This window comes from Rhineura floridana, chromosome 10, assembly GCF_030035675.1.
Source record: "Rhineura floridana isolate rRhiFlo1 chromosome 10, rRhiFlo1.hap2, whole genome shotgun sequence".
NCBI lineage: Eukaryota > Metazoa > Chordata > Lepidosauria > Squamata > Rhineuridae > Rhineura > Rhineura floridana.
The window spans coordinates 57066106-57089203 of record NC_084489.1 but is presented as its reverse complement, the minus strand read 5'-3'; the positions used below and the strand labels follow the sequence as shown (position 1 = coordinate 57089203).

At 44.9% G+C, this 23098-nt stretch overlaps 1 protein-coding gene across 4 annotated transcripts in view; it reads left to right on the top strand.

Moving 5' to 3' along the window:
* Window positions 1–23098, top strand: part of ADAM22 (ADAM metallopeptidase domain 22) — a 181234-nt gene that overhangs the window by 23609 nt on the left and 134527 nt on the right. For all 4 annotated transcript variants that reach the window (XM_061585708.1, XM_061585709.1, XM_061585707.1 and 1 more), the window contains exon 3: window positions 11681–11757. In XM_061585708.1, coding sequence (XP_061441692.1) covers window positions 11681–11757 — 77 coding nt within the window. The remainder of the gene's footprint in view (window positions 1–11680; window positions 11758–23098) is intronic.

Below are 23098 nucleotides of genomic sequence, written 5' to 3'. Positions count from 1 at the left end.
CCCTCCCTCCCTCCCTCCCTCCCTCTCTCTTTCTCTCTCTCTCTCTCTGGCTGATGTGATTGCTCACAATTCCAAATCTGCCCACTGCATGGTGGGGTGCAGTGGTGGTGCAAAACCAAGGAAGCAACAGGGAAAAGAGATAAGTCTATCTGGTGAAGAGTGACTCCCAACCTTTAGTGCTGGGCCATAAAGGAAGAAACTGGAAAAAGCTATTATTATTTTTCCCCCTCTGAATTCATACCACTTGGTAGAGGTGTAGACTAGATTCTCTCTCTCCATACCCTCCTGCCACTGTCACCTTGGCATCAGTGGCATAATGTCCATGCCACTTTTATTTTTTTTTGGGGGGGGAAACCCCTGTTAGTGCCAAATTGCAAATGTATGTTGTACATTTTTAATTTTTAATTCTCCTCCAATATCATACATTGTTTACATTTGAAAATTCTCTCTTCAATTATTGGAACATCTGGCCGATTCCTTGTATAAGTTTACAAACTCAGCACTTTGTCTTGATGTCTTGTTTTGGTCAAAAATCGTAGCCTGGCAGAACAAACAGCAGAGACAACATTGTATCCTGGAGATGGTGGTACCTTTGATCTTCTGATAGCCTTAATGGGAGTCATATTTAAACATCAAAAAAGACAGCCTGCAGTGATTATTCCTTTTAGTACTATCAAGTAGGTTAATGGGAAACAAAGAGACATCCATATGCTTGCCTGCTAGAAATGGGATGCTGATGCCCAGCGCTTTTTTTGGTTAAAAAAAATCATGAGGTCTCATTTACTCATACCTTGATAAAAGTGCTGTGAGTACCAGCACAAAATGATTGCCATGGGCAGTAAAAAAAAAAAAGGTGTTGGTACTCTGTACCAGTGAGTTCCATCACAAAAAAACACTGCTGATGCTTTGTAATTTGAAGTAATATTTCCAGACATGATCCATCATAACATTAAAAAGTGTTCACGGACCATCCTGTAATTGGGGATGTTTACAAATCAAGGGTAGGAGACCCTTGTTCTGTAATTAGGCATGTTTACAAATTAAGGGAAAGAGAACCTATGTTCCCCAACTTGCACATTGTGGGATTCACTTTTAATTAATTATCATATTTGTCTGCTTCCCCCACCCCTTCTGTTTCTCTTTTCCCTTCTTACTTTTGTTAGATGCTGGTAAGTGCTGCTGGTGTGTCCAAATCAGATTTGTCCAAATCTTGGGTCATGATGCCCCATAAGTTGAATTCCAGTAATCAAGACAGATTAGGGGGATGCGTCGGCCTGGTTCTAAAGAATTGTGAGCGGAAGGAGAAAATGTATTGACACTGGTCTGTGACCTGTTGTGCAAGAATTATGGAAGACCTCTTATAGTGCAATTCCACAATATATTGTGGTTTGTGTTATGCTGTCACAGATGTTTTGAAATGTATTTATTTAATTTAATTTATGTAGTACTTCCCATTAAGCATCTTGAAGTGATTTCACAATAAAGAATAAGGTCAATACAAACGCTGAAACAATTTCATATATTTAAAACAATTTCAAATTCAGTACAGATGCTGATTGAGATAAAAATCTCCACTGAAAAGACTTGTTGAAAGAGAAAGTTACAGTTGAAAGAAAGTTGGTTGTTGAAAGAAACAGTTACAGTATGAGAAAGATATAGGGTGAAGCACATAAATTAGCAAGCTATGTAAAGTCTCTGGAAAGCTTGTGCAAAGGGAAGATCTTCTCTGGATTTGGGATTACTTTTCTCTTGCAATGCTCTTCTGCTAAATCGTGAACAGCCTCTAGAAGAGTATGAGCAAAAGAGTTTTAGTATTGGGTTGGGATGGAATGATCTGTCAATTTCAGTCCTCTCACTGCAAAATTCAAAAAAGTGTGACATTTGAAGGATGGCTGTGTTTCAGTTCTCATACTGTTTTGGCAAATTTGATAGATTCAGCTTGAAATGTGAACTGAATTGAAATTCTCGCCCATCCCTAGTACCAGAATGGGGAACCTCTGGCCCTTCAAATGTTGTTGGGACTCCAGTGAGCCCTAATCAATAGGGATGATTAGAACTGCCATCAGGAATGATGGGAGCTGTAGTCCAGCAATATATGGAGGTTCACAGGTTCCCCACCCTTGTGTAGTGGAAGGTGCCTTTTGGATACAACCCATAGTTCACAACATTAGTTGTGGAAGCTGTATGAATTTGTACAAATAACTTTTAACATAGCTCCTGATTTTCTTCTGGTTGTTACCTTTTCGGTGTGATGATATCCACCCACTTGTTCTTTCTGCTTCAGTGTTTTACATTAGCAAGATACTTCCCTAGCAATAGTTTTGTTTCTTCGTAGTGGCATTTTGTATCATGACTGTCATTTTATACATTTACCCATTTGTTCAAATACTTGGAATGCTGCTTTTGCGCCACTGATTTCTGATGAGTTCTTTCAGTTCTCTTTTTTAGTCCTGTCTTTCAGTTGTATGGAACAGGTTCATGCTTTCTGAAAAATTCTGCTTTTCTGATTTGGTTGTCACATTTTGATGTGTTACCTCTATGGCAATTGGTAAAAAAATGTGTGATAGTCTTCTAGCCAGTTTTCTTTGACATGAGAGCTGCATGTCATAATTGATTTTGTGCAACTCCAGTTGTCTGGCTTCATGTCTGAACGCTATAGAAAAAATTTGCACAGATTCTGTGATGTAGGGGCTTGATGGGGTAATGCTTCCATGTTGGAAAGAGGTGAAGTCACACTTCATGCAAGTTGTATCAAAAGAATAATTTATTCCCCACTTGATATACTTGTGGTATTATGGTTAACATTGCCCCAGAGGCTGGAACTGCAGGCCTCTTGCCCTCACCCATGCCTCAGGACAGTGATGTTCCCTTAGGGCAGGTTTTGGCAGAAGGCAGATTGGGATCTACTAGTAGATCTCTGGATCATCTGTGCTACTTTGTCAAGGATTGCCAATAGCAATAGCAGAATGATTTCCCTTGTCCTAAATTGTACTACTGAAATGAAAAAATTAACCGGGAGTGGATTTTTGTTTGGAAGGAGACTGTGAGTTCACTTCAGGTACTCAGAACAAATTCCTGGGCTAAGAATTCTTGATTTCTAAGTCTATTTCTTTTCCACGAGGCTCTGATTAGTAGGCTGCACAAGGCTGAAATCTGCCCACAGGGCATTTTTTAAAGGAAATGTTACTGGGTGTCCATTTTTTCCCCTTCAAATGGCTTGCACATGGAAGCCTCTCTACCATGTATAAATCCTGACATTTGGATTGAGGTGAAAGTGGAGGATAGGGGAGAATTCACCTTCCTTGTCCTCCTGGATCTCTCAGCGGCTTTTGATACCATAGACCACGGCATCCTTTTAGATCGCCTGGAGAGTTTGGGATTGGGAGGCACGGTCTTACGGTGGTTCCACTCCTTTCTCTCTGATAGGTGCCAACAGGTAGCATTGGGTGATGAGGTTTCAGACCCTTGGCCTCTCAATTGTGGTGTGCCACAGGGCTCTATCCTCTCTCCCATGCTATTTAACATCTATGTAAAGCCGCTGGGAGAGATCATCAGGAGATTTGGGCTGCAGTGTCACCAATATGCGGATGACACTCAGCTCTATCTCTCATTTAAATCTTCACCGGAGAGGGCTGTGGAGACCATGTCCAAGTGCCTGGAATCCGTGAGTGGATGGATGGGCAGGAACAGGTTGAAGTTGAACCCTGATAAGACCGAGGTACTACTTGTGGGAGACAAGAGAGGGTTAGGAGATGTTGACCTGGTGTTTGGTGGGGTGAAGTTGCCCCTACAGGACCAGGTCCGCAGCCTCGGAGTTGTTCTTGATTCCAGGCTGTCCATGGAGGCTCAGATTTCGGCTGTGAGCCGGGCAGCTTGGTATCAATTACATCTTATACGTAGACTGCAACCCTACCTCTCTGTTCAACAGCTCCCGCTCGTGGTGCATGCCCTGGTCACCTCTCGATTAGACTACTGTAATGCGCTCTACGTGGGGTTACCCTTGAAAACGGTCCGGAAATTACAACTTATACAGAATGCAGCGGCGCGCTTACTTACCAACAGCCGCCGCTGGGACCACGTCATGCCAGTATTATTTGACCTACACTGGCTGCCGGTTGTCTTCCGGGCCCGATTCAAGGTGTTGGTATTAACCTTTAAAACCCTGAACGGTTTCGGCCCTGCTTACCTGAAAGAGCGCCTCCACCGCCACCAACTATGCTGCCCAACTAGATCAGCCACACAAGGCCTTCTCTCAGTCCCGCCAACCAAAACAGTTAGGTTGGAAGGTACTAGGGAGAGAGCCTTTTCTGTGGTGGCCCCCACTCTCTGGAACTCCCTCCCATGTGATCTTCGACATGCCCCTTCCCTAGATGTATTCCGCAAGGCCCTGAAGACGTGGCTATTCCAGCAGGCCTTCGAGGTCCTTGGGATGGGTAAATCTCTATGATTTTGTCATCTGTCGTATGCTGCTGATATAATTGTTTTTATATGTATTGATGACTGTCCAATATTTTATTATTGTTATTATGTGATTGCATTTAATATTATTGTATTTTATCTCATTTTAATGTACGTCGCCTAGAGTGGCTAATTGCCAGATAGGCGACTAACAAATTAAATATTATTATTATTATTATTATTATAAAGTGGTTCAAACTTTTAAAAAAACCACCCAACAACAACAGGGAGTGAATACAGCCTTTCAAATGCATTTATACAAGTTACTAGCCCAGCAAATTTCTGGTTAGCCTGCCCACCCACCAGCAAATGCATGAATTAAAAAGCAAATTAAAAATAAAAGCCGCTGCTTATGACCCATTCCCTGCTGTAGCAGAATTCTTACGAAAAACAAAGAATGAAGATGCAGACTCCACAGTGTACAGGGAGAGAGGTTTTGTTAAGAAGTTTTCCCAGAAAGACTGCTGGTTTATAATAACCCTAAGAATTATTATGTAATATGCCCTTGTGTTTCTGTTCAATTTCACTAAAATGTCATATCTCCCACTCAGTGTTTCAGTGGCTTGCAATTTGAAGTTGTGTTCTTGGTTCATTGATGAAATGTGATGTGCCCATTTGTGTAAACTGAGTGTCCAAAAGCTAGGACTGGGTGTCCATTAGGACACACAGCTACTACTTAAGAATTGCCTTGCCACCCCTGCCTTTGGGCTTGATGGTGGAGCTTCCTCACTTTAGTCTCCTTCTGTTTTTGCAGCTTCCTTACTTGGGTGACTAACCTTCTCTGCTTTTGCTGTTGCTGCCTGTGCCCTTGACCCTGACCCCAACTGGCTGCAGTCTCTGTGAACCTATGCCATGAGTCCCAGTCTTAGGCCCTGGGTCCTATCCTGGCCTACACCCACTTCTCCTCCTCTCATAATTGCCTGGTATCCACCATTTTCTCTTCTAGCTCCTCCCCCATTGAGTTAACTTGGCTCTGTACCTAGTACTAAGTTTTATCTGCCACCTATCTGGAAGACACAGTACTGTTTATCTTGCTTTGAAATAGAAAAAGCATTGTTTGTGTGTACTGATTATTGAAATTTAAGTACTGTCTGGACAGTAAGATGATGTGTGCCAGTAAAAATGAACATATCTATGACATCTAAATGTGATGATCCTCCTCAGTTATATACAGAAAAGTTGAGTATACATTTTTGAACCATTGGCAAAGTATATCTTGAGCACTTTATGAGCAGAAAAGTAGGCTCATCCATGGTGATTGTACCTCTGTTTTTGTCTGTCTTTAGTAGGAGTTCCAAAACATTTCCTCCCTGCTCCCGTTATGTGTGGTGTTGTCTAACTTAACCCCACTGATTTCAGTGGGTCTTCTCTGAGTATGATTTAATCACATGCAACCCATAAGAACTGTCTTGCTGGGTCAGACCACAGTTCATCTCTTCAAACACGTAGACTAACCACTTGTTCAAAACAGACATTGGTATAATTGGCAAGCCACAAAAGCCTGTGCTGCTTCCTCATTAAAATGAGGATTTTGTTCTTGAATTGGCTATTCTCCACCAATATTATGTGTTGAAGTGTATTGTGTTCTTCATCTGTGTAGCCAGTCAGGGTCAGCCCTACCACTAGATAGAGTGAAGTGACTACCTCTGGCAGCAGATATTGTGAGGTAACTGTGATGGCACCTGAGCCAATCCCCTCTGCTGGAGAACAGAGCCGTGTATGCTACATGGCCTATCCTGGGCCCTTAAACTAGCTTGCTGCCTAACTTATTGTTGGGATTGGTATCCGGTCACCAATGCTGAAGATCTGTTTGTTTGTCAGATTAGTCAATCTGTGTGTGTGGGATAGGAGGAGGTGCCATCTTGCCTGCCTTAGCCAGCAAAATGTCCCTGGCTAGTCTTATAGACAGTGTGCAACAGAATTTTGTGAATTTGTTGACATGTGTTTCAGGACAGCCATCTGATAACGTGGTCATTCAATAAGATGCCATATTCAAATTTTATCAGTACAAATATGATAAGGAACATCTTGTCCATATATATATAGTCTAATCACTATATATGGTGATGGTCCATGTATAGTCCTATACAATTATATGGGAGGTTGAATCTGTCTCATAAATTGGGCCACTTGCACAAAGCGTGCACAGGCAGCAAAAGCAACAAACCCTCCTACCTGTGCCCACAAGGACATTTCTGTGAACATATAGGAACTGCTAAGTTTAGCTCTCTCACCCAGTTTTTAAAATTATTATTTCAATACTATACACATTCCAATTATATATAAAACAATTTTTGACATATATAACAAAAACAATAATAATTTATTAATTCATATTTATTAGTTCAGCTGCTCAGGAATATAACAAAAATAACAATAAACTATTAATTCATATTTATTAGTTTAGTCTCGTACTCAGCATTGTCCAGGAATAATAAGAAACCAAAAAATCAGTGCAATTTTGAAATGTTCATTCCACCATTTTTATTCACAGTGGTGTCCAGTTGTATCCTATAATAGCTGAAAACTTGATTTCAGAAACCATCATGCAAAATTTGGTTAAGATATCTTAAGAGGTGTCCAAATGTACAGCAAACAGACAAACAACTTTCCAAAATATATGGTAGATCATTGATTTAAGTGTTAATAATTGTTCCAGTTGTTCTATGTGGGCAGCCATGCCTATTAAAATGGGGAAGAAAAAGAAATATTGGTTTGTATGGTAAATATGCAAGTCTCAGAAGGAAAGGGGCTCTGCACCTAATTTAGACAACTCCTCATATGTAAGGATGTTAAATTATTTATTTATTTATTTATTTAAAATATTTCTATCCCGCCCTTCTGTTGGCATGTGTGCGTTGTTGTGTGAAACAGCATACATTACGTTGGAGTTAAGTTGAGCAAGAAACTTCTTCAGAGCATTAGAGCATGTTAAGAGTGTTTATTGAAAGACATTAAGGCCAGAGGCTTAAGAGTAAATACATGTAGAGATTCTTCAGTCACCCCCCCTTCTGGTACATCTCTCTCCATAGATGAACACAAAAGACAGCCTCTCAGCTCAGAGGCATAATTCAGAAGAACGACAACACATAGACTCTGTTAGAACTTTCCCAGTCGCTATCAGATGGCTACCATAGCAACGGCCCTGGCAGTGCGTTCCCAGACAGGGCATAGACATAACTCCCCCTTAACCACAGTTACGTCTTCAAACTTGCAGGCTTCATGGAAAACAACTAGAGACAGTAATGCCTACTGGTCACCAGCCCAACAGTCCTCCCTTTTTTTCCATTAAGACTGCAAAATATACATGAAATACATCTCCATAATACATAGTCATACAGTCATACATTTCTACAATACCTCTTGCAATACATTTCAGTACATTGCATCATACATTTTCAGTTCAGTACAGTTCAAAATTATATCTCAGTACAGTTCAGAAACTTTATTCACTCAAACTTTGGTTCAACACATGTCAAATAAAGTGTCTCAGGATCCATGTCCACAACTTTATTCATGCCAGGACTTGTTATTAATCCCACAGTAAATCTGTCAGGCGGTTTGCCTAAATTCGCTCTCGTGGAGCGTCTTAAAGGAACCAGAGCTTCGGCTCTCTCTGCCCCCCCATTTGTGCTTGTGCTTGGCACAACCTGCACAGGAGCTTCCATTTCCTCAGCTTTTCGTTTCTTCGATCTGCGTTTTCCACAAATGAGCTCATGCAAAGCATCTCTGAGAGGAATTTGTGTACCTTCCACTTTAATGTCAACATCTGGCTTAAATTTCTGTGATTGTGTTCGTGTTTGTGTTTGTGTGTCATTTGTTCCTGTAAGAAGGACTGTCTCCCTTTGATCCCAAGGCTTTTCTGAGACTTTAATGCTTCTGCTCAGAATTAACTGCTGTGTTTCTGGACACCAAACTCTGTAATATGCATTCTGAAATCCCAAAACAAAACCTTGCTGTGCTCTGGGCACAAGCTTGCCCCTCCTTTTCCCCTGTGGAATGTGGATCCAGCACCTTGCCCCGAATTTTTGAATGTGTTGTATTCTAGGCTTTCTGCCAGTAAGTTTCTCATAAGGAGACATTCCAATAGCACTGTGTAACACCCTGTTGTGAATGTAATTCGCATAAAGAATTGCCTCTGCCCAGAAAGAATTCCCTAAACTGCAATCCAGCAGCATGGCTCTCATTGCTTCCCCAAGCACCCTATTTTTTCTCTCAGCAGTTCCATTGGAAAATGGGCTGTGTGGAGCAGTGAAATTCTGGTTTATTCCCTTACTCTCCAGAAAGTCACTCAATGCTTTACTCGTGAATTCCCCACCTTGGTCCGAGCGTATAGCCCCCACCGTGACCAAGTGTTGAGTTTCGATTCTCTTAATGAACAGTTTCAGCTTCTGCTCAGCTTCACTTTTATGCTTTAACAGAAAAACATGACAAAATCTTGAAAAATCATCTACCAGTACCATGTAGAATCTCGCACCTCCTCGTGAAGCATTTATTGGCCCTGCTAAATCAACATGAACTAGCTGGTAGGGAGCTGTTGTGGTTCTCTCAGCCTCCCGGTTTATTGGTGCAATAGTCATTTTAGCTTGATTACAAGAATCACAATCCATTATCTGTCCACAATCTTTTAAACGCATGCCTTCACTGTGCAAAGGGGTTTTCTTTATCGTGTCAAGGTTTGCATGCCCCAGCCTTTGATGCCATTCATGGACGCAGCCCTGATGTACCTGTGCCTCAGCGTTTAACACAGCACACCCTGCTTGACTGCTCTTTATTACAAACTATGAATCATTCAGGCTTCCCTGCATGCACACTTCATCTCCCCTCATTATAAAACATTGGTCTTTGTGGAACAAAATTGAATAATTACAACTCACCAGTTTGCTAACTGATAAAATATTATGAGCCAATTCCGGAACAAACAAACAGTCTGACATTATGCGAAGCTTGTCAAATTTCACCAGACCACGAGCTTCAACGTTCTTTCGCGATCCATCAGCAAGTAAAACAAAGTCTTTCACTTCTTCTGAAACGTAAAACAAACGTCTGTCTTTAATTAATATATGGCTTGCTCCGCTGTCGAGCAACCAGTTCACAGGTCGTAAATCTTGAGAGTTCTGTTTACAAACAAAGTTCACACTTCCCTGCTTCAAGCCTCCGTCCCTGGAGTTTCGCTTGACTGGACAATCCCGCTGCAGATGTCGACGATCTCCGCAAACAAAACAAGCCTTCAGCCTCTGTTGCTGCTCCTGTTTATTATCCTTCGGCACGGCATGTTTCACCTCTGGCCTCCTGACAGCCTCCATCGACTCGGCTCTTTTCGCCTCCTGTCTCCGCTGCCATTCTTGGGTCAATTTTTCCTCAATAAACGCAACGTTCAAACCTCTGTCAGGCATGGCTTCGAAAGCCATGACCATATTATTCCAAGTCCCATCAAGTGAAGCCAGAATCAGATAGGTCTTCTGAAGTTCAGAGTGTTCGATGCCTCGGTCTGTCAACTCAGCAAACAGGCGTCTGAATTCCGTGAGATGCTCACTCATGTCGCACTCACCCGTGAAGCGCATTTGATAAAGCTTCCGTGCCAAACACAATCTAGATCCCGCGGTCTGTTGCACATGAATGCCTTCCAACCGGTCCCACATCTCCTTGGCGTTTGTAACATCTCTCACGTGTAGCAGTTGAGAGTCAGATAGAGCCAGAAGTATAAAAGCCTGCGCCTTCTGATCTCTACGCGTCCAAGCCGCAGTCAGTACCGCCGGAGGGGGTCCATCTATTGTGTCCCATAAATCCTCTTTTATCAGCAAAGCCCGCATCCTTGGCTTCCAGCTGCCATAATTCCTTTCATTAAGCCGTTCCATCGGCAAGCCTCCCTCAGACAGGTTTACAGCCATGTTGCTCACCTCCGTCTGGTACAATCAATCAAGCTGCCCTCTCTGGAACTCCGTCTGCCGTTCAGACCAGCAACTTACTCCCGTGTAATGCGCTGTGGAGCGCAACCATCCTCTGCTACCACTGTTGGCATGTGTGCGTTGTTGTGTGAAACAGCATACATTACGTTGGAGTTAAGTTGAGCAAGAAACTTCTTCAGAGCATTAGAGCATGTTAAGAGTCTTTATTGAAAGACATTAAGGCCAGAGGCTTAAGAGTAAATACATGTAGAGATTCTTCAGTCACCCCCCCTTCTGGTACATCTCTCTCCATAGATGAACACAAAAGACAGCCTCTCAGCTCAGAGGCATAATTCAGAAGAACGACAACACATAGACTCTGTTAGAACTTTCCCAGTCGCTATCAGATGGCTACCATAGCAACGGCCCTGGCAGTGCGTTCCCAGACAGGGCATAGACATAACTCCCCCTTAACCACAGTTACGTCTTCAAACTTGCAGGCTTCATGGAAAACAACTAGAGACAGTAATGCCTACTGGTCACCAGCCCAACACCTTCTACCCTATAATAGGGCACTCAGGGCGGCTTACAAAAATAAAACACGTACATAATAAAATTGTAAACAATAAAATCACAAAAACATTAAAATAAATTAAGATATATAAAACAATTAAAATACATAAAATACAATATATATATATATGTACACATATATACATATATATAGGGAGTGGTACTAAAGGGGACTACAAGGGTAAAATTTAACGTAGAAGGCATAAAACCATAAAATCAGTGTCAGGCTCTGCCTTCAGTCCCTCCCAAAGGCTCTCCAGAACAAGATCGTTTTCAGAAGACTCTGGAAAGCCATCAGGGAGGGAGCACAGGAGACTTCTTGGGGTAGGGTATTCCAAAGCTTGGGGGGCACAGCTTTCATTATGCCAGAACTAAAGATATATACATACATATATTTGGCACATGGTTCTCTCCCTCCTCATTTAATCCCTGCCATAACCCTGTAAGGTAGGTTAGGCTGAGAGGCAATGACTGGCCCAAGGTCAGCCACTGAGCTTCATGGCTGAGTGGGGATTCGAACCCTGGTCTCCCAGGTCCTAGTCCAATACTGACTCTCATAGAAGCAGGTGTAGTTGGTTCTTCATGCTTTTCTAGAAAATCTCACATTTCTGTGTGTGTGTGGGGAAATCAGCGAAATTATTCAGCATACTTAAATGTGCTTCTGTGAGTTTGTGCTGATGTGAAGTATACTTTGTTTGTAATGAATTTAGAAGAATACATTGGTTGAATGCTAACCCATTTCAATTATTTTAACATTGCAGTCCACCCATATTGCCCGAGCCAGCTTCCAGGTTGATGCCTTTGGATCTTCTTTCATCCTGGATGTAGAGTTAAACCAGTAAGTATAAATATATTAACTGATATTTCATTTATACTCTTATATCCTTTTTTTTCTTTTTTAGCATTGTATGCTGTATATTTTGATATTTTCCAATATTGCTCCTTGATGCTAGTCCTAATACAACTTCACATTTTCTCAGGCTTAAAAGATGAATGATTGCTTAAAGAAAAATACTCAAAGTTACATATTTTGTTTAAATGTATACATACAAACATGTATACATACATCATATGACTGTCATAAAGATTGACTGACTGACATACTGGCATTCTGTTCACTGATCTGATAAAGACAGATATCATTATAATCAGAGACTTGACTTGCATGTACATAGCACTCTCAACTCAATTCCTCCTATAAATTATATCTAAAAGAGAGAGAAAAACTAGTGTTGTGTACCTGTATTGTTGACCCCTGTATGAAGTATGTTACCTTAAAATAGAAACAGCTTTTTTTTCTTTTGTTAAGAGAACCTGAAAGCAAATAATTATGTTATTTTGGTACTTTCTTGGAACAAAGAAATTATCACTGCCCATTATGTGCAGTGAATTTCATACAGAGAGAGGGAGGGCATTGTAGTAAATGTTACCTTGCCCAGGTAAGCGGAGCCGGATTTGCGGTCGATGGGCGAAATAATACGCAGACAACAGCAGCTATGGTTGAACAAAGGGCCACTTTATTAAACTATAACCAAACTTTAAAGCGACCTGCAGAGGTGAAACCTAAGTGCGGGAACTAACTATAGGCAAGCAGCTTGCCCTACAGCTTTAGGGCGACCAGCCCCTGCTGGGTCAAAGGGCAAGCCCCTTTTGCTTACCCCTTGCCCCGGCCACACCTTGTAGGTGAGTAGGGGGGCCTTCCCACGTCACCAACCCCCCGGGGCCGTAGAACTCTCGGGTGGATGAGGTAAGAATGGCCCCAAAAGCAGCCCATATCCTCCCCTTGGGCCGTAAAACCCTGAGGACAGGCCTCCGAAACCACCAATCACCTCCAAAGGTGCCTAAGGGGGTCACCTAGCTGTCTTGACCTATTCCCCTTCCCACACTTTACCGCCATAAAAGGGGGACAAATCTCTATTTAGTCCCCCTTTTCCCCACTGCATAGAAGAACTTCCAGCAGACTACTCTGCAGGTCTTGTAAAAATATGTCGTTCCCTGTATCCGACAGGTGAATTCCATTGGCCCTGTACAGTTCAGCCCTAGAATGCTGTATAAGCGGATGGGGAATGGGCAACCCACCATCCCCAAGAAGAGCCAACCGAATCTGTCAGTTGACCCTCTTCCGTGCCCAGTCAATCCTCCTGGGGTCCCAAACACCATGCCACTCCCTGCGTGGCAGTATGTCTGACCAAAGCAGACAAACTGAAGGCCAACGCCGCCTTATAACACGCATGTCTTTACATGCCTGAACAGTAAGGGCCCTGCCCTTAAGTAAACCCAGGTCATTACCTCCCAGGTGAATGACCAAAATGTGTGGAACTTCACGCACTAACCCTTGCTGGAACAGGGCGGGTAGGAGCCCATCCCAGCGCATCCCTTGCTGGCCAAGCTATTACACAGTAGCTCGTTGACTGAGCCCCAGCTGCGAGCCCATCCGAGATGACGCGGCCCTACGGCCCACCCAGAAAATCATGCTGTGGCCACAGATTAGGATGCGCATCCTCTCCGTCCCCGTCCAGCAACCTGCCAAAACAAGGCAACATCATTAGGCTTCTGCATTACCAGGCCCTTTCAAAGGGCGAACATAAGTCTTGTAGGCCCCTGAAGTCCATCTCCCAACAGCCTGCAACCTTGCTCGTGAGAACCGAAGCCCGGCCGCTGTAGAGGCCGCTTCAATTCTAAAAGAGTGGGTCCCAAATTCAGATGGGTCAACTCCAAGTCTTTGCAGGGCCATCTTAGTAAGTGCCCAGAATTGATATTTAGTAAGGGGAGATCCGTTTCCATGAATAAATAGATATCCACTCCTTATTCCCCTAACTTTTAGAAAGGCTTGCAAAGCCAGCACCGGGCAAACGCGTGGGAAGGGGGAGGGGGCTAAGACAATGGTCCGCCCCTTACCCCGCTGGTCGGTTTTGGACTTACGCAAGGTAATGCAAGCGCCGTTCATTTTCATAACTAGATCCGAAATTAAAAGGGCACGTTGGGAATGGTCCAGCTTAGACCCAGCCACTACTTCACTAATTCTAAATGCCCCAAAGAAAAACGTAAGGGAAACTGCCCTAAATAGGTGTACTTCGTGGCTGGAGGAGCATACTTCTGGCCACTGGGCTGTCAGCTCATCTAAAAGCTCTGGTGAGATAGGACGGCGTTGATCAGGGACAGCCAGGTGTTCCCTAGCCCACCCTGCCAACATACGGAGTATCCTAAAGTCTGCCAAATGATCATGAAAACCCCGTGACTTGGCCATGAAGGAAAGTCCGGCCAGCTTACCTTGTAAGGCGCGGATGGATAGGCCCTTCCTCTTGCTGTCTACCAGGAACTCCAGCAGATGACGCACCGGAATGGGCCACTGGGGTATGTATCCCTTGTTGGCCCAAAATTCTTCAATTGCCCTATCTGCTCTTTGATAGCTGGCTAGCGTGCTGGGGGCAATAGATAGGCTTATGGCCCTCTCCTACTCCGCTCTCCAGTCTCCCAAATTGCAGGGGGCATGGCATCCGGCTGAGCCCTGGCCAGCGGCGCCAGCTGACGGAAACGGTCCATCTGGTTCCGTGACAGAGCATCAGCAACACTATTGTCAATGCCAGGAACATGCCGTGCCCGAAAAAGAACATTAAAACGCAGGCACTGGAGAACAAAAGCCCGGACAAGGCCTATAACCCTGGTGTTCCTGGATGTAAGGGAGTTGATGACATGGACTGTGGCTGCGTTGTCGCACCAAAAATGGACAGTAGAGTTTTGAAGCCTCTCTGCCCATAAATGTACAGCCAACACAATAGGGAAGAATTCAAGAAAGGTCAGGTCTTTATCCAGCCCTTCTTGAATCCAAGCTGGAGGCCATTGTCCATTACACCGGGAAGACCCAAATATTACCCCAAATCCATACGACCCTGATGCGTCAGAACAAACTTGCATCTCCGCCTCCAGGAGCCTCTCCTGTCTCCAAAAGGAGACACCATTGTAATCCTGCAAAAAGGAGGACCATACCGCTAGGTCATCTTGTAAAGCCGCCGTAACTCTGAATCTATGGCGAGGTTGTGAAAGCCCCACCATATATGCGTCTCAAGAAGGCCCGCCCCAGTGCGACGGCCCTGCAGGCAAAGTTCAGGTGTCCTGCTAGTTCCTGGAGTGTATAAAGGGAAACTTTCCTAGCCCTGGCCACCTCCCAGATCTTGAGGCGCAAAAGATTAATTTTATCCATGGGAAGACGGCAACTCATGGCCACTGCATCAATTTCAATAACTAAAAATGTCAAGACCTGAGCGGGGCCTTCTGTCTTCTCGACGGCCAGGGGAACGCCGAGCTCCTTGGTTAATGTAGGCTACTTGACAGTGTAGTATTCTAGCTTTTCCAGAAAGACAGGAAAGGGTTAACATGTGCAGCAGCTCAAGGACAGTTCACAGGAGAAGCTGCGGCTGGCACAGAGCGAACCGTGTGTATAAAGCCTTGGAAAAAGAAACTGCAAGGTGTGGGGGGTGTTGATAGAAGTAAGAGAGTTGAATCATTGAGTACTTTGTCTAAAGAAACAGTAAAGATCCTTTCTACATGACTCGCTGTGGTCCGTCTTTATTCTGTTCGGCTGTGATCATAAGGGTACGCTGGACACCGGGCATTCAGCTTCGGCATTAACACGCTACGCAAAAGGGTTATGGGCCCAGAGTGCCCAGAGTGAGACAAGAGTGCCTAACTGGATTACGACCAGAGTCGAGGAGGGCTGCTGGAGAGGACGTATCTGGAGAACTTGTCTGCAAGGATGGCAGTTTCGCTTTCAGCCGGGATGCCTCTCGAACAGCTGACAGAAACAAATTACTTGAGTTGGCGTTTGAGAATGCAAGCATTTCTGACAAAGGAGGATTTATGGCAAGTGGTGATACACGAACCCCCATCCGTTCCACCACCAGAGCAGTGGATTCGACTGGAAGAAAAGGCAAGGTCGTATCTAATCTTAGCAGTAGATGATTCCCAGTTACTGCACATACAAGATAAGCCGACATCAAGGCTTATTTGGACTGCTCTGAACGAGGTGCATGTAAGGAAAACAGCCAGTAGTAAAATTCATTTAGCGAGAAAGCTCTACCAAATGAGGCTAACCGATGACGTAAAAATGTCAGCACATTTATTAGAAATAAAGAAACTGTTTGCTGAGTTGCAGGAAAGGAACGTGGTTGACTCGTAATTGCAACAAGTGTATATCATTCTGTCTTTGTTGAACACTTCCTGGGACCCGGTGGTCTGTTCTTTGGAAGCCATGCCAGATGAAGCACTGACTGTCCAATACGTATTGGGAAAGCTGATTCAAGAATGGGAGAGGCGAAAGGAAGCAGAGGACAGAATCCGAGAATCTGAGACAAAAGAAAGGAGAACAGAAAGAACCGAGACGAGTACAAGGATTTTTGGGATAAAAGCATGTTATATCTGTGGTTCACATGGACATCTACAAAGGGACTGTGAGTTGAGACGAAGGGGGCGAGGAAGAAAGCCGTCACAAGTACAGCTAGTGAGCTCCGACACATACAAGGACAAAAGCAGTGGAAAAAGAGACAATATTGAGTGGGTAGTAGACTCAGGGGCTACCCACAGTATGATCACAGACAGAACATTGTTCAAAACCATGATTCCCACGAAAGAGGATGTGGTTCTTGCAGATGGTACGCACAAACAGGTACAGGGAAGGGGAACCATACAATTATGTGAATTAAATACCGTAATGACTGATGTATTATATGTACCTGAATTGGAAAATCATATATTGTCTGTTACAAAATTGAATTCCATGGGTTATGGAGTAATGTTTGAACATGGAATATGTACGATAAGAAAAGGGGATAGAGTTCGTTTACAAGGTTATTTAAAGAATTCACTGTTTTATGTAACTTTGAGACCCAAAAGGGATAGTAAGTGGGTGGGAGACGAAGTAAAACCACACAAGGCTAACAGCAAGAGCCCAGAACGTATAACAATGATTACGAATGAGAAACCTCATGAAAGGTGCGTTCACTTGTGGCATAGGAAACTAGCCCATGCTTATTTCGGCATAATTAAAAAGACGCCAGATAACAGCGAGGATGTAACACTCAAGGAGTGCAACAAGCATGTAGATTGTGAAATATGTAACCAAACTAAGGCCACAGTAGCTCCCATACATAAAGAGGCGCAGAGTGACACACACGAACCATATCAAACCATACATGTTGACCTAGCAGGACCGTTTCAAAGGTCGCAGGGTGGAGCTCGATATTACCTTGTAATAGTGGATGACTGTACCAGGTTTTGTACTGTATATTTGTTGAACTCTAAAGACGAAGCAGAAGGGAAAATGAAACTGTTCATAAAGAAAGTCGAAGTACAACATAACACGCACATCCGTCAAATTCGCTCAGACCAAGGTGGGGAATTCACTGGTAAATCGTTTGAGCAGTATCTGTTACAGAAAGGGATAGAACATGTGTTAATGGCTCAATTTTCTCTGTTTCAAAACGGAATAGCAGAGAGAAAAAATAGAACCCTGCAGGATGCGATGAGAGCCATGTTAACGGATTCTGATCTCCCAAAGGCGTTTTGGAGGAAGTGTGTGTTATACGCCAATTACATACAGAACAGGCTGTTTCACAGTACAATACTAATGTCCCCATATGAACGACTACATGGCAGGAAACCCAGACTACTACACATTGTGAGGTTTGGCGCAAAGTGCTGGGTGCACGTTCCCAAAGGTAAACGAAAAGGGAAACTGGCTCCCAGAGCAGAGAGGGGATACATGCTGGTGTTCCAGAATGCTTATTATCGAGTCTGGCTACCAAAGCAAAGAAGGGTTGTGCTCAGTAGAAGTGTCCAAGTGCAGGAACAAGAAGGGGATGATACAGTATATGTAGAACTGGAAAACTCACATAGCAACAACGAAACCATCGAAGGGGAGAAAGAGACAGGGATAAAGCAGGAGGAAGAAGAACAACCTCCTGATAGTCCGAATGCAAACAGTGAACAAGTATTAGAGCCCCTGATAACGTTAAGAAGGTCTGAAAGAGCAAACATAGGAAAACCACCAGAAAGGTTTCATGTTAGTGCTCTACAAGCCCAAGACACAAAGGGGTACAAAGGGACTCCAGAAAGGAGTAAGCAGCAAATGACAGAAGAAACTGTGTATTTTGACTGTATAAGACCATACCATTGAAAGTGCATTATGTAACATGAACAAACGTGTAATGATATGTCTTTATGGAAAAGGTGGGAACTGTAGGCTACTGGACAGTGTAGTATTCTAGCTTTTCCAGAAAGACAGGAAAGGGTTAACATGTGCAGCAGCTCAAGGACAGCTCACAGGAGAAGCTGCAGCTGGCACAGAGCGAACCGTGTGTATAAAGCCTTGGAAAAAGAAACTGCAAGGTGTGGGGGGTGTTGATAGAAGTAAGAGAGTTGAATCATTGAGTACTTTGCCTAAAGAAACAGTAAAGATCCTTTCTACATGACTCGCTGTGGTCCGTCTTTATTCTGTTCAGCTGTGATCATAAGGGTACACTGGACACCGGGCATTCAGCTTCGGCATTAACACGCTACGCAACAGTTAACTCACTAAATTGGGCCATTAAATGTTGGGATTCACCAGCGTTTGCCCTACCCGCAAAGAGAAAGTCATCCAGACAGTGTACCACCGTGTGCAAGACCCCCCCATCCCCTGACAGCCCACTCCAAGAAAGAGCTGAAGCGTTCAAACACAGTGCAAGAAATTGAGCACCCCATGGGCAGGGCCCTGTCTACATAGAAATGGCCCGAAAAAGCAAAGCCCAGTAGCTCAAAGTCTGCTGGGTGAACTGGCAGTAGATGGAAGGCGGACTTGATATCACACTTTCCCATAAATGCCCCCTTACCACAGGAACGCACCATGCGCACCGCCGTGTCCAGGGACGTGTAGTGGACAGAACACAAATTATCTGGAATGAAGTCATTAACAGACAGCCCTCAAGGGTAGGACAAGTGGTGAATGAGCCTAAATTCACCGGCTGCCTTCTTGGGCACAATACCCAGGGGAGACACTCTGAGGTTCGGGATAGGAGGAGACTGGAATGGGCTGAGGACTTGTCCCGCCTGCACCTCTTTGTCTATTTTGTGTTGTACTAGGTCCTCCTGTCCCACCGTGGATCGGAAGTTGCGAGACCAAAAGGCTGAACGAGGTCCAGTGTAGGGAATCTGGAAGCCTAAGGAAAATCCTTCCAACAAAAAACGTGCGGCCCCCTGGTTTGGATAACCATCCAGGAGGCGCTTTAACATGTCTAATTTAATTGGGGAGGGGCCCTTTTCCTTGAGCCCCTCCCATAGGCAGATGTTTCCGGCTTCCCTGATAATCCTTGCCCCTCCCCTAAAGGGTCTACCCCGAGGGCAGACTGAACATGAGTGCGCTGCCCCACATATAGAACATTCATGCCGGAAACAGCATGGGGTGCGGGTGCAGGATCCACGGGAATTAAATTCCCAGCAGAACAGCCATGGTTGAACCCCTTGCCCCGCATTACTGCGGGGCAGGGTAACGGCTGACTGTCTGCTGAGTATGTGCCCACTATCAGCCCTGTCTCCAGGCATGGCACGGGCTGCAGTCATAAACTGCAGCCACAGCTCTGGTTCTTTTTTGTCCCAGGGGAGGGTCTTACCGAAGGCCACCCGCATACGGAAGGCCTCCTCGTAAGACAACCAAGCAAGGCCGGAAAACTCAGTATAGGCCTGGTATATGATGTCCAGATACTTCAGCAGGAGGGGGCCTCTCAAGGGCAATTTATCCATCACCACTCCTGCGTAAATAAGGTAAGCTGGCAACCAATTATGCCATGTTCGCTCTACCTTCTTGCGTTTAGGCCGCTCAGGCTCCACTTCCCCATCCTTGTCCCTGTCTCTCCTGGGCTGCTCTCTGTAAAGCAGAGTGAACAGGTCCACATATTCCCCACACCAGATCCTCTCTTTGGTCGCGGGGAGAAGGTGGAATCCCAAGGAAGAAGAAGCTGCACCAAATGGGATGGCTCCAGCAGCGATCGGACCTAGTGGGTCCATGACCGCTGCAGGAGCCGGGCTAGCGGCCTGTAGCTCCAGTGCAGGAGTGGGAGGCTGAACAGCCCCATTACTGGAGTGGGCAGCCGTAGCCGATGCCTCTCCCCCAGCATGTTGCCAAACCTGGTGGCAAGCCATCTGCAATGTAGTTGGCTGACCCCCTTGGGTGTCAGTCATCCCTTGTCCGACATGTGGCATAGAGCCACCGGGAGTGTATGGTATTCCTGCTTGCTGTGAAGCCCACTGAGGCCACCCCTGTGTGGACCACCCCCTGTCTTGAATGGGTGCGGGTGACTCACCTGTCCCCGTCAGCTGCCGAGGTGTTTCCGAGGGCTGTGTCTCTGCAGAGAGGGGCTGCGTGACACCGGATGCTTGTGTTTCCGATGCTGCAGCTGGGGCTGACCCGCTTGGAGGGGCTGGGGAGGGATCCACCCTCACCACTGGAGCAGAAGCATGACTGGGTCCAGACTCCAGCACATCCAAGCAAGCTAAAATTAGCTAAAATTAATGCAGCCACGTTAGTATCAGTACCCGCCATCTGACTGGATGAGCTTTTGCCCTGCCTCCTGGCCCTGCTGGTCCTAGGTCTGGCCGCAGGAACTGCTGCCATTCCTTGCGTCACAGGCATCGCCCTTATCACAGCCAGCTGGACATTATCCTGCCCGTGTAAGCTGATCCTCTGGCTCTCGAGTAAGTCCAACCGCGCCATAATAGCCGCCCAAGGTGGCGCTTCCTCATCATCAGATGACTGTGCAACCGGGGGAGGGCGCTTGGGTGGAGGCCTGTTGGCTCTCCCTTTCCCTTTTGGGCCCCCTATGCCTTTTTTTGGAGGCATTATAAATCCCACCCAATATGTCACCAGGATCGAAGGCTCCACCCACAGCAGTATGGCCAGCAACCTCCCAAATATAAGAAATAGTCTAATTATTTTCCACTATTTTAAACTAATAATTATTCTGTAACTGTGTATATGGCAAGCGGGCTCCCTGACAAGCTTGGCTTGCAATATGGAAATGCTTATGGAACTGTTGGGGGGGGGGAGGAAGGCACCCTATCAGGCCTAGCCTTCTAAGTTAGAGCCGAGCAGCACTTGTCACCCCTAATGCTCAGGCGCCTTCCCAGTGCTGCCTGTGTGCCTCCGCCGCTGTGGAGCAGGCCCCAGCGCCACCCAGCAGGACCAGGCAGCGGCAGAAGGAAAACGGGCCTTCCAAGCCTCGCAAGCCCAGGCACGGCCCAGCCTGTTCACTGCTGCCGCTAGCCTAATTGAGCCTCCCAGGCCCAAAAGGCCTCTAACACTCAGCGCCCAAAATGGCGCCGACCATGCGGCCAAAAGAAAATGACCACCACCAACACTTGTCCCGCGCTGCTCTGTCTCCTGCCAGCGTCGTGAGCCAAGAGGAAGGAGGAGGGGGCGGCGCCGGCTTAAATAAGCCCTTAACGCTCCGCCCCCTCCATGCAGCACGTCGCGCGTCACTTCGCCTCAGCCGCAATTGAGCCCCGCTCCCCCAGGCCTTGCCCAGGTAAGTGGAGCCGGATATGTCTAAGTGGAAACTGATGTTCATTCTCCATAATCAAATTTCAGAACAGGCATTTCTAAGTTGCTTTCTCCGCTGTAAAAGTAGTAAATAGTAAAAGTATTTGAAAATTTGGCATAAAAACAGCAACTGCTGTGTGATCAGTGAAAAGATTGATTTTTAAAATTTTTGTTGGTGAAGAATGAAATCCCAATCCTTACTTAGTTTAAACTAACATAAATATTATTTGAAGAAGTACAAATGATGTTTTCTATCAGATGGGAGATTTAGCTTCTAGGTCGAAGGTTGTGCATTTTCTGAGTTTAATGTGAAGCATGTGCAGAGCTGAGTGACAGCCAGATACCTTATTTTAGAAAGGCATTTTCACATGTGTGGAGCAGGTGATGGTCCATTCCTAGATGTCTGTTGATCAGTATATGTGATTTGGGGCTGGGTGTGGAGGTGCTGCTGCTCTGGTTAGGGAGAAGCACTTACATTTTGCAAGGAAACAGATGTGGGTGAGGGGTTTTAATTAGGCTACAACAACTTCACAGGACATACTGATGCATCTGGAATCCAGAATAATTTTACCTGGTGGTTCACATATGCAGCAAATCGATCCAGAAGGAACTGAGATTGGCCATGCTCATGATGCCAAAGGAAAAAAATCCAAATGGTGCCTCCTGTTACCAAAAAAAAAAGAATAAAAATACACAAATAGATACCTGAAGGGTGCTCACATTTTTGCTTTTAATTATTAGCTATCTTAGAATAACTTTTAGTTCTTCCAGTATTACTGAATTGCAAAGATTTAATTAAGCTCACTCCTCACTAACCACTAGTTGTAGACAAGAACAAACCTTGACTACAGCTTGTGCTTTTAATTAAGAAACAGGCTGATGCATTCCGCCTTATCTCTTCTTGGCAAATAGCCTGTAACAGTCATGTTGAAGTGTCATGTAAACTGTAAATGCAAAACATATTTTAAGTTTGCCCTGAAACGCTGGCAGCTTGGAATCAATGGCAGGGAATTTGTCGCTCTCCAGTTGTTGCTTCCGGCACCCCTAGCAGTTGGCCATGCTGCCTGGGACTGGTGGGAATTGGAATCTATCATCATGTGGAGGGCCAAGGGTTCTTCATCCCTGGCTTGTATGTTTGAGGGGCTTAAATGAAAATGTGCAGCAGCAGCACACATAGAAATCCAGTGCTAGGGAATTCTACTGTAGAGATATGTGTTAAAGCCAATGGACCATTTGAACCTGGAGCAAACAGCCCTGACTTTAAATCTGGGTTCCACCAGAAATTTCACTGTCACAACTCTCTTTCAACATCTGTTGCCTATCAATGCCAATCATAGTTATGGTATCTTCTTACAATCAGTGATGTGGGATGGAAATTTTTTCAGTGCTTTTTCCCCATTTCATAAGTTGATTAGTAACAATGAACGGATGCTAATTGCAAATAAATATTAGGCAAGCTTGGCAGTTTCAGAGTTTTTAGCTTTGTTTACTAGATACAAGTATAATAATCATGGTAAATTAGATTGTGCTCCAGGTTATCAGATAATTTTTGGATGCAAACTGAAAATTCTACAATGCAAAGTGAACATTATCCAGTTTCCTGGAAAACACA